Source organism: Pseudophryne corroboree, chromosome 1, assembly GCF_028390025.1.
Source record: "Pseudophryne corroboree isolate aPseCor3 chromosome 1, aPseCor3.hap2, whole genome shotgun sequence".
NCBI lineage: Eukaryota > Metazoa > Chordata > Amphibia > Anura > Myobatrachidae > Pseudophryne > Pseudophryne corroboree.
The window spans coordinates 560,086,134-560,105,440 of NC_086444.1; the positions used below are offsets into that span (position 1 = coordinate 560,086,134).

At 45.2% G+C, this 19,307-nt stretch overlaps 1 protein-coding gene across 1 annotated transcript in view; it reads right to left on the reverse strand.

The window, feature by feature from the left end:
• Positions 1 to 19,307, reverse strand: part of SLC44A1 (solute carrier family 44 member 1) — a 297,913-nt gene that overhangs the window by 43,062 nt on the left and 235,544 nt on the right. The window contains exons 9-11 of the mRNA XM_063914149.1: positions 8,382 to 8,568; positions 1,849 to 2,014; positions 519 to 675 (exon numbers count right to left, since the gene is read on the reverse strand). Of these exons, the coding sequence (XP_063770219.1) occupies positions 519 to 675; positions 1,849 to 2,014; positions 8,382 to 8,568 (510 nt within the window). The remainder of the gene's footprint in view (positions 1 to 518; positions 676 to 1,848; positions 2,015 to 8,381; positions 8,569 to 19,307) is intronic.

The window sequence follows — 19,307 nt, forward strand, 5'->3', positions numbered from 1 at the left end:
AGTCATTTGCATCACCATTTGTGGGAGACTGATAAGCCTTCATGATAATGTAAAAACACTTTTATGGCTAATTAACTTAATCTTTGGGCATTGTAAATAGGGAAAACATTGCCTAGATGCTAATGGAACGCTCTATAGTCTAGTACTTCACATAGAATCATTTGTCATTAATTATAGATACATTCCAAAAGTAGTATCTGTCATTTGTGCAGCAAAGGTGATACTAAGCAATAACAGCTTCTAGGCATTGCTACTAACATTGAACCAGGGCTTAGATACGTATGGAGTTTTTAAATGGATAACTAAAATACAGTATGTACACACACTAATAAAAGGAACACCTATGTATTGTACAAGGTTCTTGTGTATGACCCATAGACATATAATCCTACTTAATAACAAAGACTTGATATTGTTTTAACAGCGATTACAGAATACTACCATATATAATGATACTGTTTCAATAGTGTATTAAATGGCGATCGTAAAATGACATACTGTGCAGTATACATGCTCACCTTCCCCTTGAGCTGGCTTTGAATGTACATGAGAATCATTCGTGGAATTTTCACAAGAGTAATAATAAAAGCTCCTTTTGCCACTGTCCCAAGATGATAACAGATGAGTCTATTTACAGAAGCCAGGATGGGTGTAAATGGAAGGTCTCTCTTGTTCCTGTACAGAAACAGCAGTTAGGATACACATTTCTCAATGAACTCACAGAACATTAGTGACACATTAAACATACATGTAATGTACAATATGGAACAATGTAAAAATGATGACACATAAAACTAAGCTGCAATCTATATACCGTCTTCAAATATATGAAAATGTTAAAATCACAGGATTAACTAGCTACAGCGATGAGAATGGCCAACAGACTGCAGGGGAGAAGCATCAAGGCTTGGAGAGTGATAAAGTGGATAAGTTGCCTAAAACAACAAATCAGCTTTTTCTGTCATTACATAAATGACAGTATGAAGCTGTTTGGTTGGTATGTTCAACTTCTCCATTTCACCTTTCTCCAAGGCTTAATACATCTCCCCCTGTGTTCTATAAAGGGCATCAGCAGATGGAAATTACATACACAGAAAAATGTCAACTTGTTAGCAGAGAAGCCATTCTTTCCAGCTTTCAGGTGTGACAAACATTGTCCACCTCTTATAGGACTCCTACAGCAATTAGCATATAAAAAATGCTATATATGTGCAGATTTAAATAAGCCATATGTTTTTGCTCAAAATGATAGCCAAATCTTGCTGGGCATTGATGGAGCAGGGCACTCCACACAAAATGTTGGGCAGAGGGCGTATTGGTTAGCATTACTACCAAAAACAAACTGGTTCCAATGTGGCAGAAACTGAATAGGATATATTCTCTGTACAGAGCTGTGTAACTAAAAGAGAATAGTAACAACATACACAAAGAGGCAGAATTAACAGTTAAATCTGCAGGGTCTTTACAGCTCCACATAACCATCGCACTTTATCACTAATTCCTAGCTGTTAAAAACAAGCCTACTTAAGGTGTGGTTCAAAGTGACAATACACAGCACAGGCTTCAGATTGGTTTTCTTTTAAGCAAAGTGAAGTGAAAAATGAAACTGTGGTAAATGTTGAGTCCTTTTGGAGAAAGAGAGCTAAATAAATAAAATTATGATTATAAAGCCATCATCCATGGATTATGATGTATGTATTATGTGGTTTGCCTGTTTGTGTAAATTCCCCTATGCTATCCCAATGTTATTAAAATTTGGTTATACAGTTGCTTCTCCGACACACTATAAATGAAACATTGCACCTACCTCCCATGTATATGAAAATGGTATCTCATGCAGTATCTCACCTGGTGAAGTAATAGGTAACTACAGCTCCAGCAATGGTCATCTGCTGGCAGGCTAAAATGAATTCACTGATCCAGATGAGCCCTACTAGGTGATACCACCACATGTACTGCAGGGGACCATTAATCTTGAACTCCACAAATCCTTGATCGTTCATAAATGGATCACCTGAAAATAGAATTTGATAAAGATAGGACTTTTGGAAGACACAAAGGTTTTGCTTCAATGGTGGCTGCAGGGAAGCTATCAGGCGCAAGTGACCGATGGTTTCCTTATGCGTATGCATTAGCCGCACTGGGCATGCGTCCCAATGGTTACCAATGGTAGATTGTTAGCTCGCAAGAGCAGGGCCTTCTCCCCTCATGTTCCTTTCCTTCTCTTACTTACACTATCTTATACTCAATACTCCCTTTGATGGCACCTAACCTCTTGTTTTCTGTATATACCTTGTACTTGTCCTCTATTGTCTCAAACTGTAAGTGTGTTTTTTCTTGTCTTGCTCATTTGTTTATGTACTCTGTAATGCGCGCTGTTGATCCCCTGTGGCGTCATATAAATAAAAGATAATACTACTACACAGTGACATAGTTTGCAACTGCAAGCAGATCCATGCATTTTCAATGGACAGTTATTGGTGGTAACAGCAACAGATCCATGTCTGAATCCCCCCAAAGAGAATTTCAGGAATCCAAACAGCTACCTAATAAGAAATGATTTGCTAATGTGTAATCTACTATAAATAAAGAAAAATAAGAATTTACTTACCGATAATTCTATTTCTCGTAGTCCGTAGTGGATGCTGGGAACTCCGTAAGGACCATGGGGAATAGCGGCTCCGCAGGAGACTGGGCACAAAAAAGAAAGCTTTAGGACTAGCTGGTGTGCACTGGCTCCTCCCCCTATGACCCTCCTCCAAGCCTCAGTTAGGATACTGTGCCCGGACGAGCGTACACAATAAGGAAGGATTTTGAATCCCGGGTAAGACTCATACCAGCCACACCAATCACACCGTACAACTTGTGATATGAAACCCAGTTAACAGCATGATAACAGAGGAGCCTCTGAATAGATGGCTCACAACAAGAACCCGATTAGTTAACAATAACTATGTACAAGTATTGCAGACAATCCGCACTTGGGATGGGCGCCCAGCATCCACTACGGACTACGAGAAATAGAATTATCGGTAAGTAAATTCTTATTTTCTCTGACGTCCTAGTGGATGCTGGGAACTCCGTAAGGACCATGTGGATTATACCAAAGCTCCCAAACGGGCGGGAGAGTGCGGATGACTCTGCAGCACCGAATGAGAGAACTCCAGGTCCTCCTCAGCTAGGGTATCAAATTCATAAAATTTTGCAAACGTGTTTGCCCCTGACCAAGTAGCTGCTCGGCAAAGTTGTAAAGCCGAGACCCCTCGGGCAGCCGCCCAAGATGAGCCCACCTTCCTTGTGGAATGGGCTTTTATTGATTTAGGCTGCGGACATCCTACCGCAGAATGCGCCAGCTGAATAGTGCTACAAATCCTGCGCGCAATAGACTGCTTAGAAGCAGGAGCACCCAGCTTGTTGGGTGCCATCAGGATAAACAGCGAGTCAGTTTTCCTGACTCCAGCAGTCCTGGAAAAATAAAATTTTCAGGGCCCTGACTACGTCCAGCAACTTGGAATCCTCCAAGTCCCTAGTAGCCGCAGGCACCACAATAGGTTGGTTCAAGTGAAAACCCGAGACCACCTTTGGGAGAAACTGAGGACGAGTCCTCAAATCTGCCCTATCCATATAGAAAATCAGATAAGGCTTTTACATGACAAAGCCGCCAATTCTGACACACGCCTGGCCAAGGCCAACAGCATGACCACTTTCCACGCGAGATACTTTAGCTCCATGGTTTTAAGTGGCTCAACCAATGCGACTTTAGGAAATCCAACACCACGTTGAGATCCAAAAAGTGCCACAGGAGGCACAAAAGGAGGCTGAATATGTAGTACTCCTTTAACCAAAGTCTAAACTTCAGGCAGTGAAGCCAGTTCTTTCTGGAAGAAAATCGACAGAGCCGAAATCTGGACCTTGATGGACCCCAATTTGAGGCCCAAACGTCACCCCTGCTTGTAGGAAGTGCAGGAATCGACATAGTTGAAATTCCTCCGTCGGGGCCTTCATGGCCTCCCACCAAGCAATAAATTTTCGCCAAACGCGGCGATAATGTCTTGCGGTGACATCCTTCCTGGCTATGATCAGGGTAGGGATGACTTCCTTCGGAATACCCTTTTCCTTTAGGATCCGGTGTTCTACCGCCATGCCGTCAAACGCAGCCGCGGTAAGTCTTGGAACAGACAGGGTCCCTGCTGCAGCAGGTCTCGTCTAAGCGGCAGAGGCCAAGGGTCCTCTGCCAGCATCTCTTGAAGTTCCGGGTACCAAGCTCTTCATGGCCAATCCGGAACCCCGAGTATGGTTTTCACTCCTCGCCTTCTTATTATTCTCAGTACCTTAGGTATGAGAGGTAGAGGAGGAGACACATAAACCGACTGGTACACCCACGGTGTCACTAGAGCGTCCCCAGCGATCGCCTGAGAGTCCCTTGACCTGGCGCAATATCTTTTCAACTTCTTGTTGAGGCGGGACGCCATCATGTCCACCCGTGGTCATTCCCAACTGTTTACCTGCATTTGGAAAACTTCTGAATGAAGTCCCCATTCTCCTGGGTGTAGGTCGCCCATCGGAGAATCCTTGTGGCTTCTGCCATCGCCATCCTGCTTCTTGTGCCGCCCTGTCTGTTTACATGGGCGACCGCCGTGATGTCGTCTGATTGGATCAGTACCGGCTGGTTCTGAAGCAGGGGCCTTGCTTGGCTTTGGGCATTGTAAATGGCCCTTCGCTGCAGAATATTTATGTGAAGCGAAATCTCCTTGGAAATTTCTTCCCTGTGTGACTGCACCCCAGCCCCGAAGGCTGGCATCCGTGGTCACCAGTACCCAGTCCTGTATTCCGAATCTGCGGCCCTCTAGTAGATGAGCCCTCTGCAGCCACCACAGCAGCGACACCCTGTTTCTTGCTGACAGGGTTATCCGCTGTTGTATCTGTAGATGGGATCCGGACCATTAGTCCCACAGGTCCCACTGGAACGACCTTGCGTGGAGTCTTCCGAATGGAATTATGCTTCGTACGAAGCTACCATTTTTCCCAGGATTCGTGTGCATTGATGTACCGACACCTGTCCTGGTTATAGGATGTCTCTGACTAGAGATGACAACTCCTCGGCTTTTTCCACTGGAAGAAACACTCTTTTCTGGTCTGCGTTCAGAAACATTTCCAGGAACAGAAGACGTGTCGTCGAGACCAGCTGTGACTTTGGAATATTGAGAATCCAGTCGTGCTGTTGTAGAACTTCCCGAGAGAGTGCTACCCCCACTACCAACTGTTCTTTGGACCTCGCCTTTATCAGGAGATCGTCCAAGTACGGGATAATAAAAACTTCCTTCTTGCGAAGGAGTATCATCACTTCTGCCATTACCTAGGTAAAGACCTTCGGTGCCGTGGACAACTCCACCGGCCGCGTCTGGAACTGATAGTGACAGTCCTGTACCACATATCTGAGGTACTCCTGGTGAGGAGGGTAAATGGGGACATGCAGGTACGCATCCTTGATGTCCAGGGAGACCCTGTAATCCCCCTCGTCCAGGCTCGTAATATCCGCCCTGAGCGATTCCATCTTGAACTTGAATCTTCTGATATAAAAGTTAAAGTATTTTAATTTCAAGATGGGTCTCACCGAAACGTTTCGGTACCACAACCACTGTGGAATAGTAACCCCTTCCTTGCTGAAGGAGGGGCACCTTGACAATCACTTGTTGTGATTATAGTGTTGAATATCCACCAACACCGTCTCCCTGGCAGAGGGAGGTGCCGGTAAGGCAGATTTTAGGAAACGGCGGGGGGAAGAACGTCTCGAACTCCAGCCTGTACCCCTGAGATACTACTTGAAGGACCCAGGGATCCATGTGAGAGAGCCCACTGTCCGCTGAAATTTCTGAGACGGGCCCCCACCGTACCCGGGTCCGCCTGAGCAGCCCCCGCACCATGCTGTGGACCTACCGGACGCAGGGAGGATTTCTGCTCTTGGGAACTAGCTGTGTGTTGCAGCTTTTTCCTCTACCTTTGCCTCTCGGCAGAAAGGATGAGCCTCTAGCCCTCTTGCTTTTCTGGGGCCGAAAGGACTTACTTGATGATACGGTGCTTTCTTTTGTTGTGGGGTAGCCTGTGGCAAAAAAAATCGATTTCCCAACAGTAGCTGTGGAAACGAGGTCTGAAAAACCATCCCCAAACAGTTTTACCCCCTTATAGGGCAACTTCCATGTGCCGATTCGAGTCGGCATCGCCTGACCATTGCCAAGTCCATAACCCCCGTCTGGCGGCCATGGACCTAGCGCTTATTTTTGATGCCAGCCGGCAAATATCCCTCTGTGCATCACGTATGTATAAGACCACGTCTTTTATATGCTCTATTTTCAGCAAAATATTGTCCCTATCCATAGTTATTTTCCGACAGGGAATCTGACCACGCAGCGGGAGCACTGCACATCCATGCCGAAGCAACGGCTGGTCGCAATATAATGCCCTAGTGTGTGACTATATCTTATAGGGTAACCTCCTGCTTTCTATCAGCAGGTCCCTTCAGGGCGGCCGTATCCGGAGACGGTAGTGCCACCTTTTCTGATAAGCGTGTAAGCGCTGTATCTACTCTATGGGGTGTTTTCCCCGCGTGACCTATCCTCTGGCGGGAAAGGGTACGCTGCCAATAACCGTTTTAGAAATTATCAATTTCTTACCGGGGGAAGACCACTCTTCCTCACACACCTCATTTAATTTCTCAGATGCAGGAAAAACTACTAATAGTTTTCTCTCACCAAACACAATACCCTTTTATGTGGTACCTGGGGTATAATCATAAATGTGTAATACATTTTTCATTGCCTCAATCCTGTAACGGGTGGACCTATTTGGAGGGTACACCAGTCTCATCGACACTGGAGTCAGTATCCGTGTCGACATCTGTGTCTGTTATCTGAGGTAGCGGGCGATTTTAGAGCCCCCCATGACATTTGAGACGCTGGAACAGGCACAAGCTGAGTAGCCGGCTGTTCTGTGTCGTCGACCTTTTATGTAAGGAGTTGACACTTTCACGTAATCTTTCCATAAGTTCAACCACACCGGTGTCGACCCCGCAGGGGGTGACAACATATTTACAGGCATTCGCTCCGCCTCCACCTCATTATCCTCCACATACCTGTCGACACAGCCGTACCGACACACAGCACACACACAGGGAATGCTCTGATAGAGGACAGGACCCCACAAAGCCCTTTGGGGAGACAGAGGGAGAGTATGCCAGCACACACCAGGGCGCTATATATCACAGGGATAGCACCTATAAAAAGTGTTTTCCCTTATAGCTGCATATATATATATGTATACTGCGCCTAAATTGTGCCCCCCCCTCTCTTTTTAACCCTTTCTGTAGTGTATTAACTGCAGGGGAGAGCCAGGGAGCTTCCCTCCAACGGAGCGGTGAGGGAAAAATGGCGCCAGTGTGCTGAGGAGATAGCTCCGCCCCTTTTTCGCTGACTTTTCTCCCGCATTTTTATGGATTCTGGCAGGGGTTAATGTACATCCATATAGCCCTGGGGGTTATATGTGATGTATTTTTGCCAGCCAAGGTGTTAATATTGCTGCTCAGGGCGCCCCCCCCCAGCGCCCTGCACCCATCAGTGACCGCAGTGTGAGGTGTGCATGAGGAGCAATGGCGCACAGCTGCAGTGCTGTGCGCTACCTTGATGAAGACTGATGTCTTCTGCCGTCGATTTTCCGGACCTCTTCTTGCTTCTGGCTCTGTAAGGGGGCCGGCGGCGCGGCTCTGGGACCGGACTCCGAGGCTGGGCCTGTGTTCGATCCCTCTGGAGCTAATGGTGTCCAGTAGCCTAAGAAGCCCAAGCTGGCTGCAAGCAGGCAGGTTCGCTTCTTCTCCCCTTAGTCCCTCGATGCAGTGAGCCTGTTGCCAGCAGGTCTCACTGAAAATAAAAAACCTAAAACTAACTTTTATCTAAGAAGCTCAGGAGAGCCCCCTAGATTGCACCCTGCTCGGTCGGGCACAAAAATCTAACTGAGGCTTGGAGGAGGGTCATAGGGGGAGGAGCCAGTGCACACCAGGTAGTCCTAAAGCTTTCTTTTTTGTGCCCAGTCTCCTGCGGAGCCGCTATTCCCCATGGTCCTTACAGAGTTCCCAGCATCCACTAGGACGTCAGAGAAAACATCATTTTAAATACAATATTCGTTTTCAGAATTTTAGATAAACATTTAGAGAGTTTGTGTGGTAAACAGAGTGGAGACTGAGGCACAGTACACAACACATAGCCCCGGCCATTATTTTAAAACACAAACATTTAAATGACGATATTTAGTATTATAAAGAACCAATGTATTTTCTTTGAATATGGCCGCAAAAAAAAAGCAAAGACTGTAAAAACACTGTGAAGCCATACCTGTAGTTCCCAGAAAAAGCAGGACCATGACCCAGTAGACCCAGAACAGGAGAAGAGCAAAGAAGGTCCAGAAGGGCTGGAAGACTAGCAGCGGGAGATGGATGAAAACCTTCCCAGCCACATTAAACAAGGCAATAGTGAGGGCAACCCTCTTCCTCATTATCAGCATGATGAGTAACAGGATCACCTGCCATGGGTACAAAGAGAAGCTCAGTCACAGAACATAAAAGAAATGACAAAGCTGTCTGCTACTGTGACTACACAGCAGCTCGGAAGGTTTCCATTTACTGATGTGCATCCTAGAATCTTATCAGACTGTATTACCATCAGCTAAAACAGATTAGTAACCACCATATTATATAGTGTAGCACTGCATTATGCTGCATCTTTTTATATATACTTTATAATGCATTTAGAGAAGATTTACGTACAATTAATACATTTCTTACAATGACAAATATTAGGTTCAAAAGCATGTTGTGGTTTAAACTAATTTAACAGATGTTAAAAGGCCCAATATGCAGGAGACCAAAATAGCACTTTATCGTATCTTTATAACAAAAAGAAATCCACGCACATGTGGAAATCAGCATAAGTGATAACATTCAACAATAAAGATGCTGGAGCGGGAACCTCTCCATTACATGTTCATACGTCAGTGCCAGGATTATATCTATACACTTCAAGGATGAGGAAAAGTTTGTGGGAGGCAGAAGCATATAGCAGTAGGCTGGGATAGACAGGAGCAGCTATCAGCGAAGTCTTGTATGGGAGCAGATTAAAAAACACTTGGCTCATTTATATGACACTTCTGGCTCTATGAAAAGGAATATATAGGAAAATACACTAACGCTCAAAAGTTTGGGGTCACTTAGAAATTCCTTTTTTTTTTAAAGAAAAGCACTGTTTTTTTCAATGAAGATAACATTTAATTAATCAGAAATGCACTCTATACATTGTTAATGTGGTAAATGACTATACTAGCTGCAAACGTCTGGTTTTTAATGGAATATCTACATAGGTGTAAAGAATCCCATTTCTAGCAACCATCACTCCAGTGTTCTAATGGTACATTGTGTTTGCTAATCGCTGTAGAAGACTAATGGATGATTAGAAAACCCTTGTGCAATTATGTTAGCACAGCTGAAAACGGGTTTGCTCATTAGAGAAGCTATAAAACTGACCTTCCTTTGAGCTAGTTGAGTATCTGGAGCATCACATTTGTGGGTTCAATTACACTCTCAAAATGGCAAGAAAAAGAGAACTTTCATTTGAAACTTGACAGTCTATTCCTTTTCTTAGAAATGAAGGCTGTTCTATGCGAGAAATTGCCAAGAAACTGAACATTTCCTACAACGGTGTGTACTACTCCCTTCAGAGAACAGTACAAACAGGCTCTAACCAGAGTAGAAAGAGAAGTGGGAGGCCCCGATGCACAACTGAGCAAGACAAGTACTTTAGAGTCTCTAGTTTGAGAAATAGATGCCTCAACAGGTCCTCAACTGGCAGCTTCATTAAATGGTACCCGCAAAATGCCAGTGTCAACGTCTACAGTGAAGAGGTAACTCCGGGATGCTGGCCTCCATATCTGAGACTGGCCAATAAAAGGAAACTATTAATATGGGCAAAAGAACACAGACATTGAACAGAGGAAGATTGAAAAAAGTGTTATGGATGGATGAATCGAAGTTTGAGGTGTTTGGATCACACAGAAAAACATTTGTGAGACGCAGAACAAGTGAAAAGATGCTGGAAGAGTGCCTGACGCCATCTGTCAAGCATGGTGGAGGTAATGTTATGGTCTGGGGCTGCTTTGGTGCTGGTAAAGTGAGAGATTTGTACAAGGTAAAAGGGATTTTGAATAAAGAAGGCTATCACTCCATTTTGCAACGCCATGCCATACCCTGTGGACAGCGCTTGATTGGAGCCAATTACCTCCTACAACAGGACCATGACCCAAATCACACTTCCAAATTATGCAAGAACTATTTAGGGAAGAAGTAGGCAGCTGGTATTCTGTCTGTAATGGAGTGGCCAGCAGAGTCACCAGATCTCAATCCCATTGAGCTGTTGTGGGAGCAGCTTGGCCGTATGGTACGCAAGAAGTGCCCAGCAAACCAATCCAACTTGTTGGAGGTGCTTCAGGAAGTGTGGGGTGAAATTTCTTCAGATTACCTCAACAAATTAACAGCTAGAATGCCAAAGGTCTGCAATGCTGTAATTGCTGCAAAGGGAGCATTCTTTGACGAAAGCAAAGCAAAGTTTAAAATTATTATTTCAAATAAAAATCAATATTTCTAACCTTGGCAAAGTCTTGACTATGGGGGTCATTCCGAGTTGATCGCTCGTTGCCGATTTTCGCAACGGAGCGATTATGGCTAAAATGCTCATGCGCATGGTACGCAGTGCGCATGCGCTAAGTATTTTAACACAAAACTTAATAGATTTACTCACGTCCGAACAAAGAATTTTCATCGTTGAAGTGATCATAGTGTGATTGACAGGAAGTGGGTGTTTCTGGGCGGAAACTGGCTGTTTTCTGGGAGTGTGCGGAAAACCGCAGGCGTGTCAGGGAAAAACGCAGGCGTGTCTGAAGAAACGGGGGAGTGTCTGAAGAAACGGGGGAGTGTCTGGAGAAACGGGGGAGTGTCTGGAGAAACGGGGGAGTGTCTGGAGAAACGGGGGAGTGTCTGGAGAAACGGGGGAGTGTCTGGAGAAACGGGGGAGTGTCTGGCCGAACGCAGGGAGTGTTTGTGACGTCAAATCAGGAACGAAACGGCTTGAGCTGATCGCAATCTGTGAGTAGGTCTGGAGCTACTCAGAAACTGCTAAGAATTTTCTATTCGCAATTCTGCTAATATTTCGTTCGCTATTCTGCTAAGCTAAGATACACTTCCAGAGGGCGGCGGCCTAGCATGTGCAATGCTGCTAAAATCTGCTAGCGAGCGAACAACTCGGAATGACACCTATATGTTCTATTTATTTTGCAACTCATTTGATAAATAACAGTGAGTTGCCATGGAAAACACAAAATTGTCTGGGTGACCCTTTTGAACGGTAGTGTACATTGCTAAGAACTGCTAAATATAACAATGAAATAAGGTACTATATATTCTGTTTGTTTTGTTTTTTGCCGACTTCACAGACTCAAAGTTTTAATACATTCTCACATGATAAACTAATCCCAACTGTTTAGCCCAATACAATATGACAATCTTATATACAACTTGACAACCTAATAAACTCTGAAACAGTTAGCTTTAGCAATCCTGATATACGCCACCATAAGGAAGACCTGGGCACCAGGTGCATGAACACTGAAGATAACAACCAACCAAAAAGCTCCTGTCTTTTTTCAAACACAGCATGTAACATGGCAGTTAGGAGCGGATTGGCTGGTACTGTACTTTATTTCTCTCCAAGGCTTAGTAAATAGGCCCCTGTATCTGTTACAACATTACGGTGAAATATTACAAAACAAATGTATATACATATGAAGGAGACAGGTTCTTTTTAAAAAAAGCGTTAGAGGAGACAGGAGCTACAGTGCTGCTAAAATTTGCAGATATGAAATTTAAAATGAAAGATTCTTGTTCGGATATCTGACTTTGCTCTTCAACAGAATTGAAGAAAGGATGCCTGATGTACATACAAAATAAATCCTCCCATATATGTTGTTGGGATGTTCATTTGAACTCAAATGATCAAAGCCTGCTTAAATAAAGTTCTGCTTTCCCACAGATAATACCAATTTTATCGATCCACAAACTGGAAAGGATACATGTCCCGATTCTGATTTGGAAGTAAGGCAAAAAACAAAACAGAAGTATCTATGCACTTAGGCAAAGCCATGCTGCACTGTAAATGGAGAAGATGTAACATGTGCAGAGAGATTTGGATTTGAGTGGGTGAGTCCAAACTGCAATCTAAATTGCAATGTACAAATAAAAAAATAGAGCCGTTTAACATTTGTGGTCTGCCAGTGTATACCCTGCACAGAAAAAAATATAAATGTATTTGCTCCCATTGCATTGCAAAATGGTTTGTTCCAAATACATTTGCATTTTTTTAGCTATACTTACAAATCAGAACCAGGCCCATAGTTTATTAACTGTCTATCTTACTAAGAACAATGTATATTATATATTCACATATTTCTTGCAGGGTACTATTCCCAATCATAGTCTACATCAATGGTAAATTATGAAAAAGATAAAAAATAAAATGTCAGCGACTATATGTGTGTCGACCAATGTCATGTTGACCTATTGACCGTCTACCTTTTTTCTGTAGATCTATCAACCGGATACCAGGACAATGCAGCTTTTCAGTCATCTGGATTTCTATCCAATTATATCTCCACTGTACAGCCCACAAATATCCTCACGTTTTCTCTTTCTTCACTTTCCCATCCTCCTGACCCCAGCCAACATCTCTGTGTGACCATATTACACAGCTCGCAGAGAACCTTTGCAATCTGGTGGACAATTATGCAACAGATAACACCTATCCTTCTGTATCAATCCCTATAGATTGTAAACCTGTGATCAAGGCATTCCTACCGCTATGACTGTTTGTTATTACCCAATTTTGTTTTATAGCTGTTGTCTCCAATTGTAAAGAGCAACGGAATATGCTGCCCTTTATAAGAAACTGTTAATAAATAAATAAGGAGAATTATGGTAGACTTACCATTGTTTACTCTCTTTCTGCGAGGTACAGGGAAACATCGGGGTGTAGAGCGGATCTTGATCCAGAGGCATAACAGGCTAAAGCTTTAGGCTGTCCCAGGATGCATCAGGGCTTCCTCTATAACCCCGCCTCCAGGCACTGTGAGCTCAGTTTTGTTAACCAGTCCAATGCAGGAGCAGGTAAGAGAAAAGGTAGATGTTAGTCACATAGAACCACATTCTCACAACAGAAGAAGGGACCAGCGGCTAATGCCATACAAACCCATAGAAGCTAGGTGCATCAGGGTGGGTGCCCTGCAGAAACCCATGTACCTCACAGAAAGAGTTAACAATGGTAAGTCTACCATAACTCTCCTTTTCTGCAGCAGGTTACATTAGTTTCCACAGGGAAACATGGGGGATGTCCTAAAGCAGTTCCTCAAGGGAAGGGACACTCCTCAGCAGGTATGAGAACCCGGCGTCCAAAGGAAGCATCCTGGGAGGCGGAAGTATCAAAGGCATAGAACCTAATAAACGTGTTCACAGAGGTCCGTGTATCCGCCTTGCACAATTGTTCTGCGGACGCGCCACGCGAGCCACCCAAGAAGGTCCAATAGACCGAGAAGAATGGGAATTAATAGCAGCAGGAGCTGGGAAACCAGCCTGCGCATAAGCTTGTGCTATCACCATTCTAATTCATCTGGCTAAGGTTTGCTTATTCGCAGGCCAGCCACGTTTATGAAAACAAAACAAGACAAAAAGGGGGTCTGACCTCCTGATAGAGGCAGTCCTCTCCACATGTATATGGAGAGCACGTACCACATCCATTGGAGGACAAATCAGAAGAGATAAAGGCCAGAACCACAATCTCTTGGTTAAGGTGAAAAGATGACACCACCTTAGGTAAAAAAAACCTGGGCGAGATTTAAGAATTGCCTGGTCACAATGAAATATTAGAATGGGTGGACAACCGGACAAAGCGCCTAAGTCAGACACCCTTCTAGCAGAGGCAATAGCCAGTAAAAACAAGACCTTGGCCGTGAGCCATTTAAGGTCCCCCGTCTCAAGAGGTTCAAATGTCGACTCTTGCAGGGCTTTTAGGACAACAGCCAGATCCCATGGAGCCACAGGAGGGACATAAGAAGGCTGAATCCGTAGGACACTCTGAGTGAATATATGAACGTCAGGTATAGACACAATTTTTGTCTGAAACCATACCAACAAGGCAGACATGTGAACCTTGAGGGAGGCCAGACGAAGGCCTAAGTCCAGGCCTCTTTGCAGAAAAGCCAGAATTCTGGAAGTTCTGAATCTGTATGCATCATAATTCTTATCAGCACACCAGGTGAATTAAGAATTCCAGACCCTGTAATAAATCAAAGCTAAAGCCGGTTTACGGGCTTTTAACATAGTTTGGATGACCGCCTCAGAGAATCCTTTGGCCCTCAGGAGTGATGCTTCAAGAGCCACATCGTCAATGCCAGCCTGGCCAGGTCTGGGTAGACACAAGGGCCTTGTACGAGGAGGTAAGGGCGCTGAGAAAGTAAAAGAGAAGAGGATGCTCTGTCGATAGACCCTGCAGGTCTGAGAACCAATGACTTCTGGGCCACGCAGGAGCGACTAGAAGTAGAAATCCTCCTTTTTGTTTGAACTTCCGCAGGACCCTGGGCAGGAGTGACACTGGAGGAAACACGTAGGGCAGCCAAAAGTTACATGGATTTGCCAGTGTGTCCACGAATGCTGCTTGGGGATCCCTTTCCCTTGATGCGAAGACCTGAACCTTGTGATTGTGCTGAGATGCCATGAGGTCTACGCCTGGTAAGCCCACTTGTCCACTAGGAGTTGAAAGACTTTTGGATGAAGACTCCACTCTCCGGCATTCACGTCCTGGCGACTGAGGAAGTCCGCTTCCCAGTTTAGGACGCCTGGAATAAACACTGCTATTGTTGGCAGATGGCGTTCCGCCCAATGAAGGCTTTTTGACACTTCCATCATAGCCATGCTGCGTCGAGTGCCACCTTGATGGTGGCATTGTATGACCGTAATTGAACCGGCCTGTTCTGTACCAGTAGCAGGGTGAGAGTCAATGCATTGACACCGCCCGCAACTCCAGAATGTTTATTAGGAGGAGTGATTCCTCCTTGGTCCAGCGACCCTGAAAAGTGTGTTGGTCCAACACTGCGCCCCAACTCCTCAGACTGGCGTCCACTGTCAGCAGGACCCAGTCGGGGATCCAGAAGGGACGGCCCCTGCTCAATTGCTGATCCTGTTAGCCACGAGGTCAGAGACAGACGAACCTCCAGAGTCAAAATGATCATGTGAGATCTGATCCGATGAAGTAGGCCGTCCCACTTGGAAAGGATTAACCTCTGCAGAGGGCAAGAATGAAATTGAGCGTACTCTTACCATGTCGAATGCCGACACCATCAGGCCAAGTGCTTGCATCGCCGAGTTTATAGACACTCTGGGACGACAAAGGAAGCATCTTATCCTGTCTTGAAGTCTCAGGACTTTTTCTGGAGACCGAAACCGTCGTTGACTGTGTGTGTGTCCAGGAGTGCACCCAGGTGCACCATGCTCTGAGCTGGTACCAGCGAGGATTTCTTCCAATTGATGAGCCACTCGTGAGCTTGTAGGAAGCTTACTGTCAAGTTTCAGATGACTGAGAAGGACATCGTGGGAGTTTGCCAGAATCAGCAAGTCATCCAGATACGGCAATATCCTGACTCCCTGGTGACGGAGATAGGATGTCATTACAGCCATGACCTTAGTGAAGATCCGAGGAGCCGTAGCCAGTCCAAATGGTAGAGTCTAGAACGGACAGTGGAGGTTGCCAATAGCAAACCGCAGATACTGCTGATCCGACATGGCAATAGGTATATCCAGGGATACCATATAGTCTCCGGGTTCCATAGCCAGTATAATTGAGCAAGGGTTTCCATACGGAACTTGGACACTCTCACAAACCTATTCAGTAATTTGAGGGTGAGTATAGGCCAAAAAGACCCATTGGGTTTCGGAACTAGAAACAGGGTTGAGTAGTAACCTCTGCCTCTCTGGGCCAGGGGAACCGGCACTACCACTCCTGTATTCAGGAGGGAACCCACAACTTTTTGTAGAGCTTGCGCCTTTAACGGATCCAAAGGGATAACGGTGGTACAAAACTGGCGAGGGGAACGTCTCTTGAAACAGACTGCATACCCGTGAGAGACAACTTCCCGCACCCATGCGTCTGAAATGGTGTTTAACCAGACCTGGGTGAACTGCAGAAGTCGGCCTCCCACCCTTGGGTCCCCCAGGGGGAGGACCACCCCGTCATGTGGCAGGTTTGTCTTATTGAGAAGCAGGCTGATGGGCCGCCCAGGACTGCTTTGCCATGGGCTTAGTGGTTTTTGGAGCAGAAGATTGTCTTGGGTATGCATGACCTTTTGCTTTCCTTTGAGGCCGAAAGAAACAAAAAGCGGTACCTTCAGCCTTCTGTGCAGAAGGATTAGTATTTGGGAGAAAGGCAGTATTAGCAGAGGCCATTTCAGACAATTTTATTTAGGTCTTCCCTAAAACAAAATGTCCCCCTTACAGGGGAGTACCTCCAAGATCTAGGTCCACCTTCCATGACCTCAACTACAGAATACGGCGAGCCAGGATAGACGTAGTCGATGCCTTGGCTGAGAACACACCCGCCACAGAGGACGCCTCCTGAATGTAATAGGCGGTGGTGGTAATATGAGAAAGGTATTGTCTGGCATTGTCAGATATATCCTCGGGCAGCTCTTCCTCTAATGCCTGAACCCATGCTTCAATTCCTTTTGCAGCCCAAGAGGCCGCAATAGTGGGTCTATGTACAGCACCTGTAAGGGAGTAAATATACTTCAGGCATCCCTCCACACGCTTATCTGTCGGTTCCTTCAGTGAAGTGACAGTGGTGACAGGCAGAGTGGAAGACACCACTAGGCAGGTGACATGAGAATCGGTGATGAATTTTCCCACTTGTTACATAATGCTGCAGGGAGAGGATAGCGAGCCAAGACCTGTTTAGACAGAGATAATTTCTTCCCTGGATTAGACCAGGGCTCCTGCCTGATATCCACCAAATGGTCAGAGTGGGGTAATAGAATTTTAACCACCTTCTGCCGTTTATACATATCAGTTTTCTTAGCCACAGTAGTGGAATACTCATCATCAGTGATTTGTAGGATTTGCTTAATAGCAACCACTAGGGCAGGGACATCAATTTGCAATGGAGAATCCTCATCAGAAACACCTGATTCAGTGTCTGACAGGACAGTACGCTGCCCCTCCTCTTCAGACGAAACATCTCAGAGAATAATGGATTGTGAGGAAGAAGCAGCCCGCTTAGATGACCCAAACACATGACTGTGGCCAGGAGTAGATTTTTGTCTAACCAAGGAACTGACAAATTTTCCACCCAAGGCGGATTAATCATAGGGACAATTTGTGGCTGTAATGGCACAGGTGTTCCCATAAGGGGCGTAAGGTGTTCCACTAGAGTACCCAGTAGGTTTGTGAATGCAGCCCAGGGTGGCTCCTGATTGGTTACAGGAGCAGTGGACTGACTGGGAGATGTATGACACATAGTACACAGACCATTATACACAGCTTCCCCCTCAGGTAAATATTTGGCGCATGCTCTGCATGATGCAGGAGTGTCCACAGACTTACTGCCCTTTTTGTTAGACATTGTACACAAATGCAACAACAGAGCGACTTAGTACGATAAAGCCAGACAGAGTACAATACCTGCAAATAAATTTGTTAGTATGTGACTGTAGACAGTACACAACATAAGCGATTAAATCCGGTATTATGTGACTGAGTATACAGTAGAATAAATGTAACGGGTAAATACTGTGACGCACTATATATATGACCCAGACGCACATAGTCCCTTAAGGTGCAGAATTTAGTGATCGATATATCTGGGAAACGCTGAAAGTGAAACCACACAGCAGATACAGGCACACACACTCACAGGCAAAGCAGATAATTATTATGACAATAAAACTGCATTGGCCTAATATATATATATATATGCATTTACTTAGTCTCCGAGTGCCTGCATTCTTTGGAGTGGATGTCTATATTATATGTGACGCACCTGAGCAGATGGAGTGGCTTCTATGAGTGCCGGCAGATTATCGATAAGTATAAGTTCCAACAAGTAGGACAGTGTAGCAACGTTTCGGTCCCTCAGGACCTTTGTCAAGCATGTCACCAGTTTAAGCCAACAACATAATTGCATAGCAGTGTCATCACAGCGGAAGTCACATATCTGTTCCCTGGATGCCTCTTAAATGCCCCCCTGCCAGTGAGCAGAGTGTGATGTCCGGCGTGCGTTCCACTACTGCCAAATCTCCGGCATGCGTTCCACTGCCGCATGTGCAATCCCGGAAATGTCTACTACTTCCGGTACAATAAGGTCATCTAAATTATTCACCAGCGCTAAATAGCGCACATATTCATTAGAGATGAGCGGGTTCGGTTTCTCTGAATCCGAACCCGCCCGAACTTCATGGTTTTTTTCACGGGTCCGAGCAGACTCGGATCCTCCCGCCTTGCTCGGTTAACCCGAGCGCGCCCGAACGTCATCATGACGCTGTCGGATTCTCGCGAGACTCGGATTCTATATAAGGAGCCGCGCGTCGCCGCCATTTTCACACGTGCATTGAGATTGATAGGGAGAGGACGTGGCTGGCGTCCTCTCCATTTAGATTAGAAGAGAGAGAGAGAGAGAGAGAGAGATTGACCTGATTTACTGGAGCTTAGGAGTACTGTAGAAGTGTAGAGAGTGCAGAGTTTACTAGTGACTGACCACAGTGACCACCAGACAGTGCAGTTTTATTTAATATATCCGTTCTCTGCCTGAAAAAAACGATACACACAGTGACTCAGTCACATACCATATCTGTGTGCACTGCTCAGCCCAGTGTGCTGCATCATCTATGTATATATATCTGACTGTGCTCAGCTCACACAGCTTATAATTGTGGGGGAGACTGGGGAGCACTGCAGTGCCAGTTATAGGTTATAGCAGGAGCCAGGAGTACATATTATATTAAAATTAAACAGTGCACACTTTTGCTGCAGGAGTGCCACTGCCAGTGTGACTGACCAGTGACCTGACCACACTGACCACCAGTATAGTTAGTAGTATACTATATTGTGATTGCCTGAAAAAGTTAAACACTCGTCGTGTGACTTCACTTGTGTGGTGTTTTTTTTTTTATTCTATAAAAAA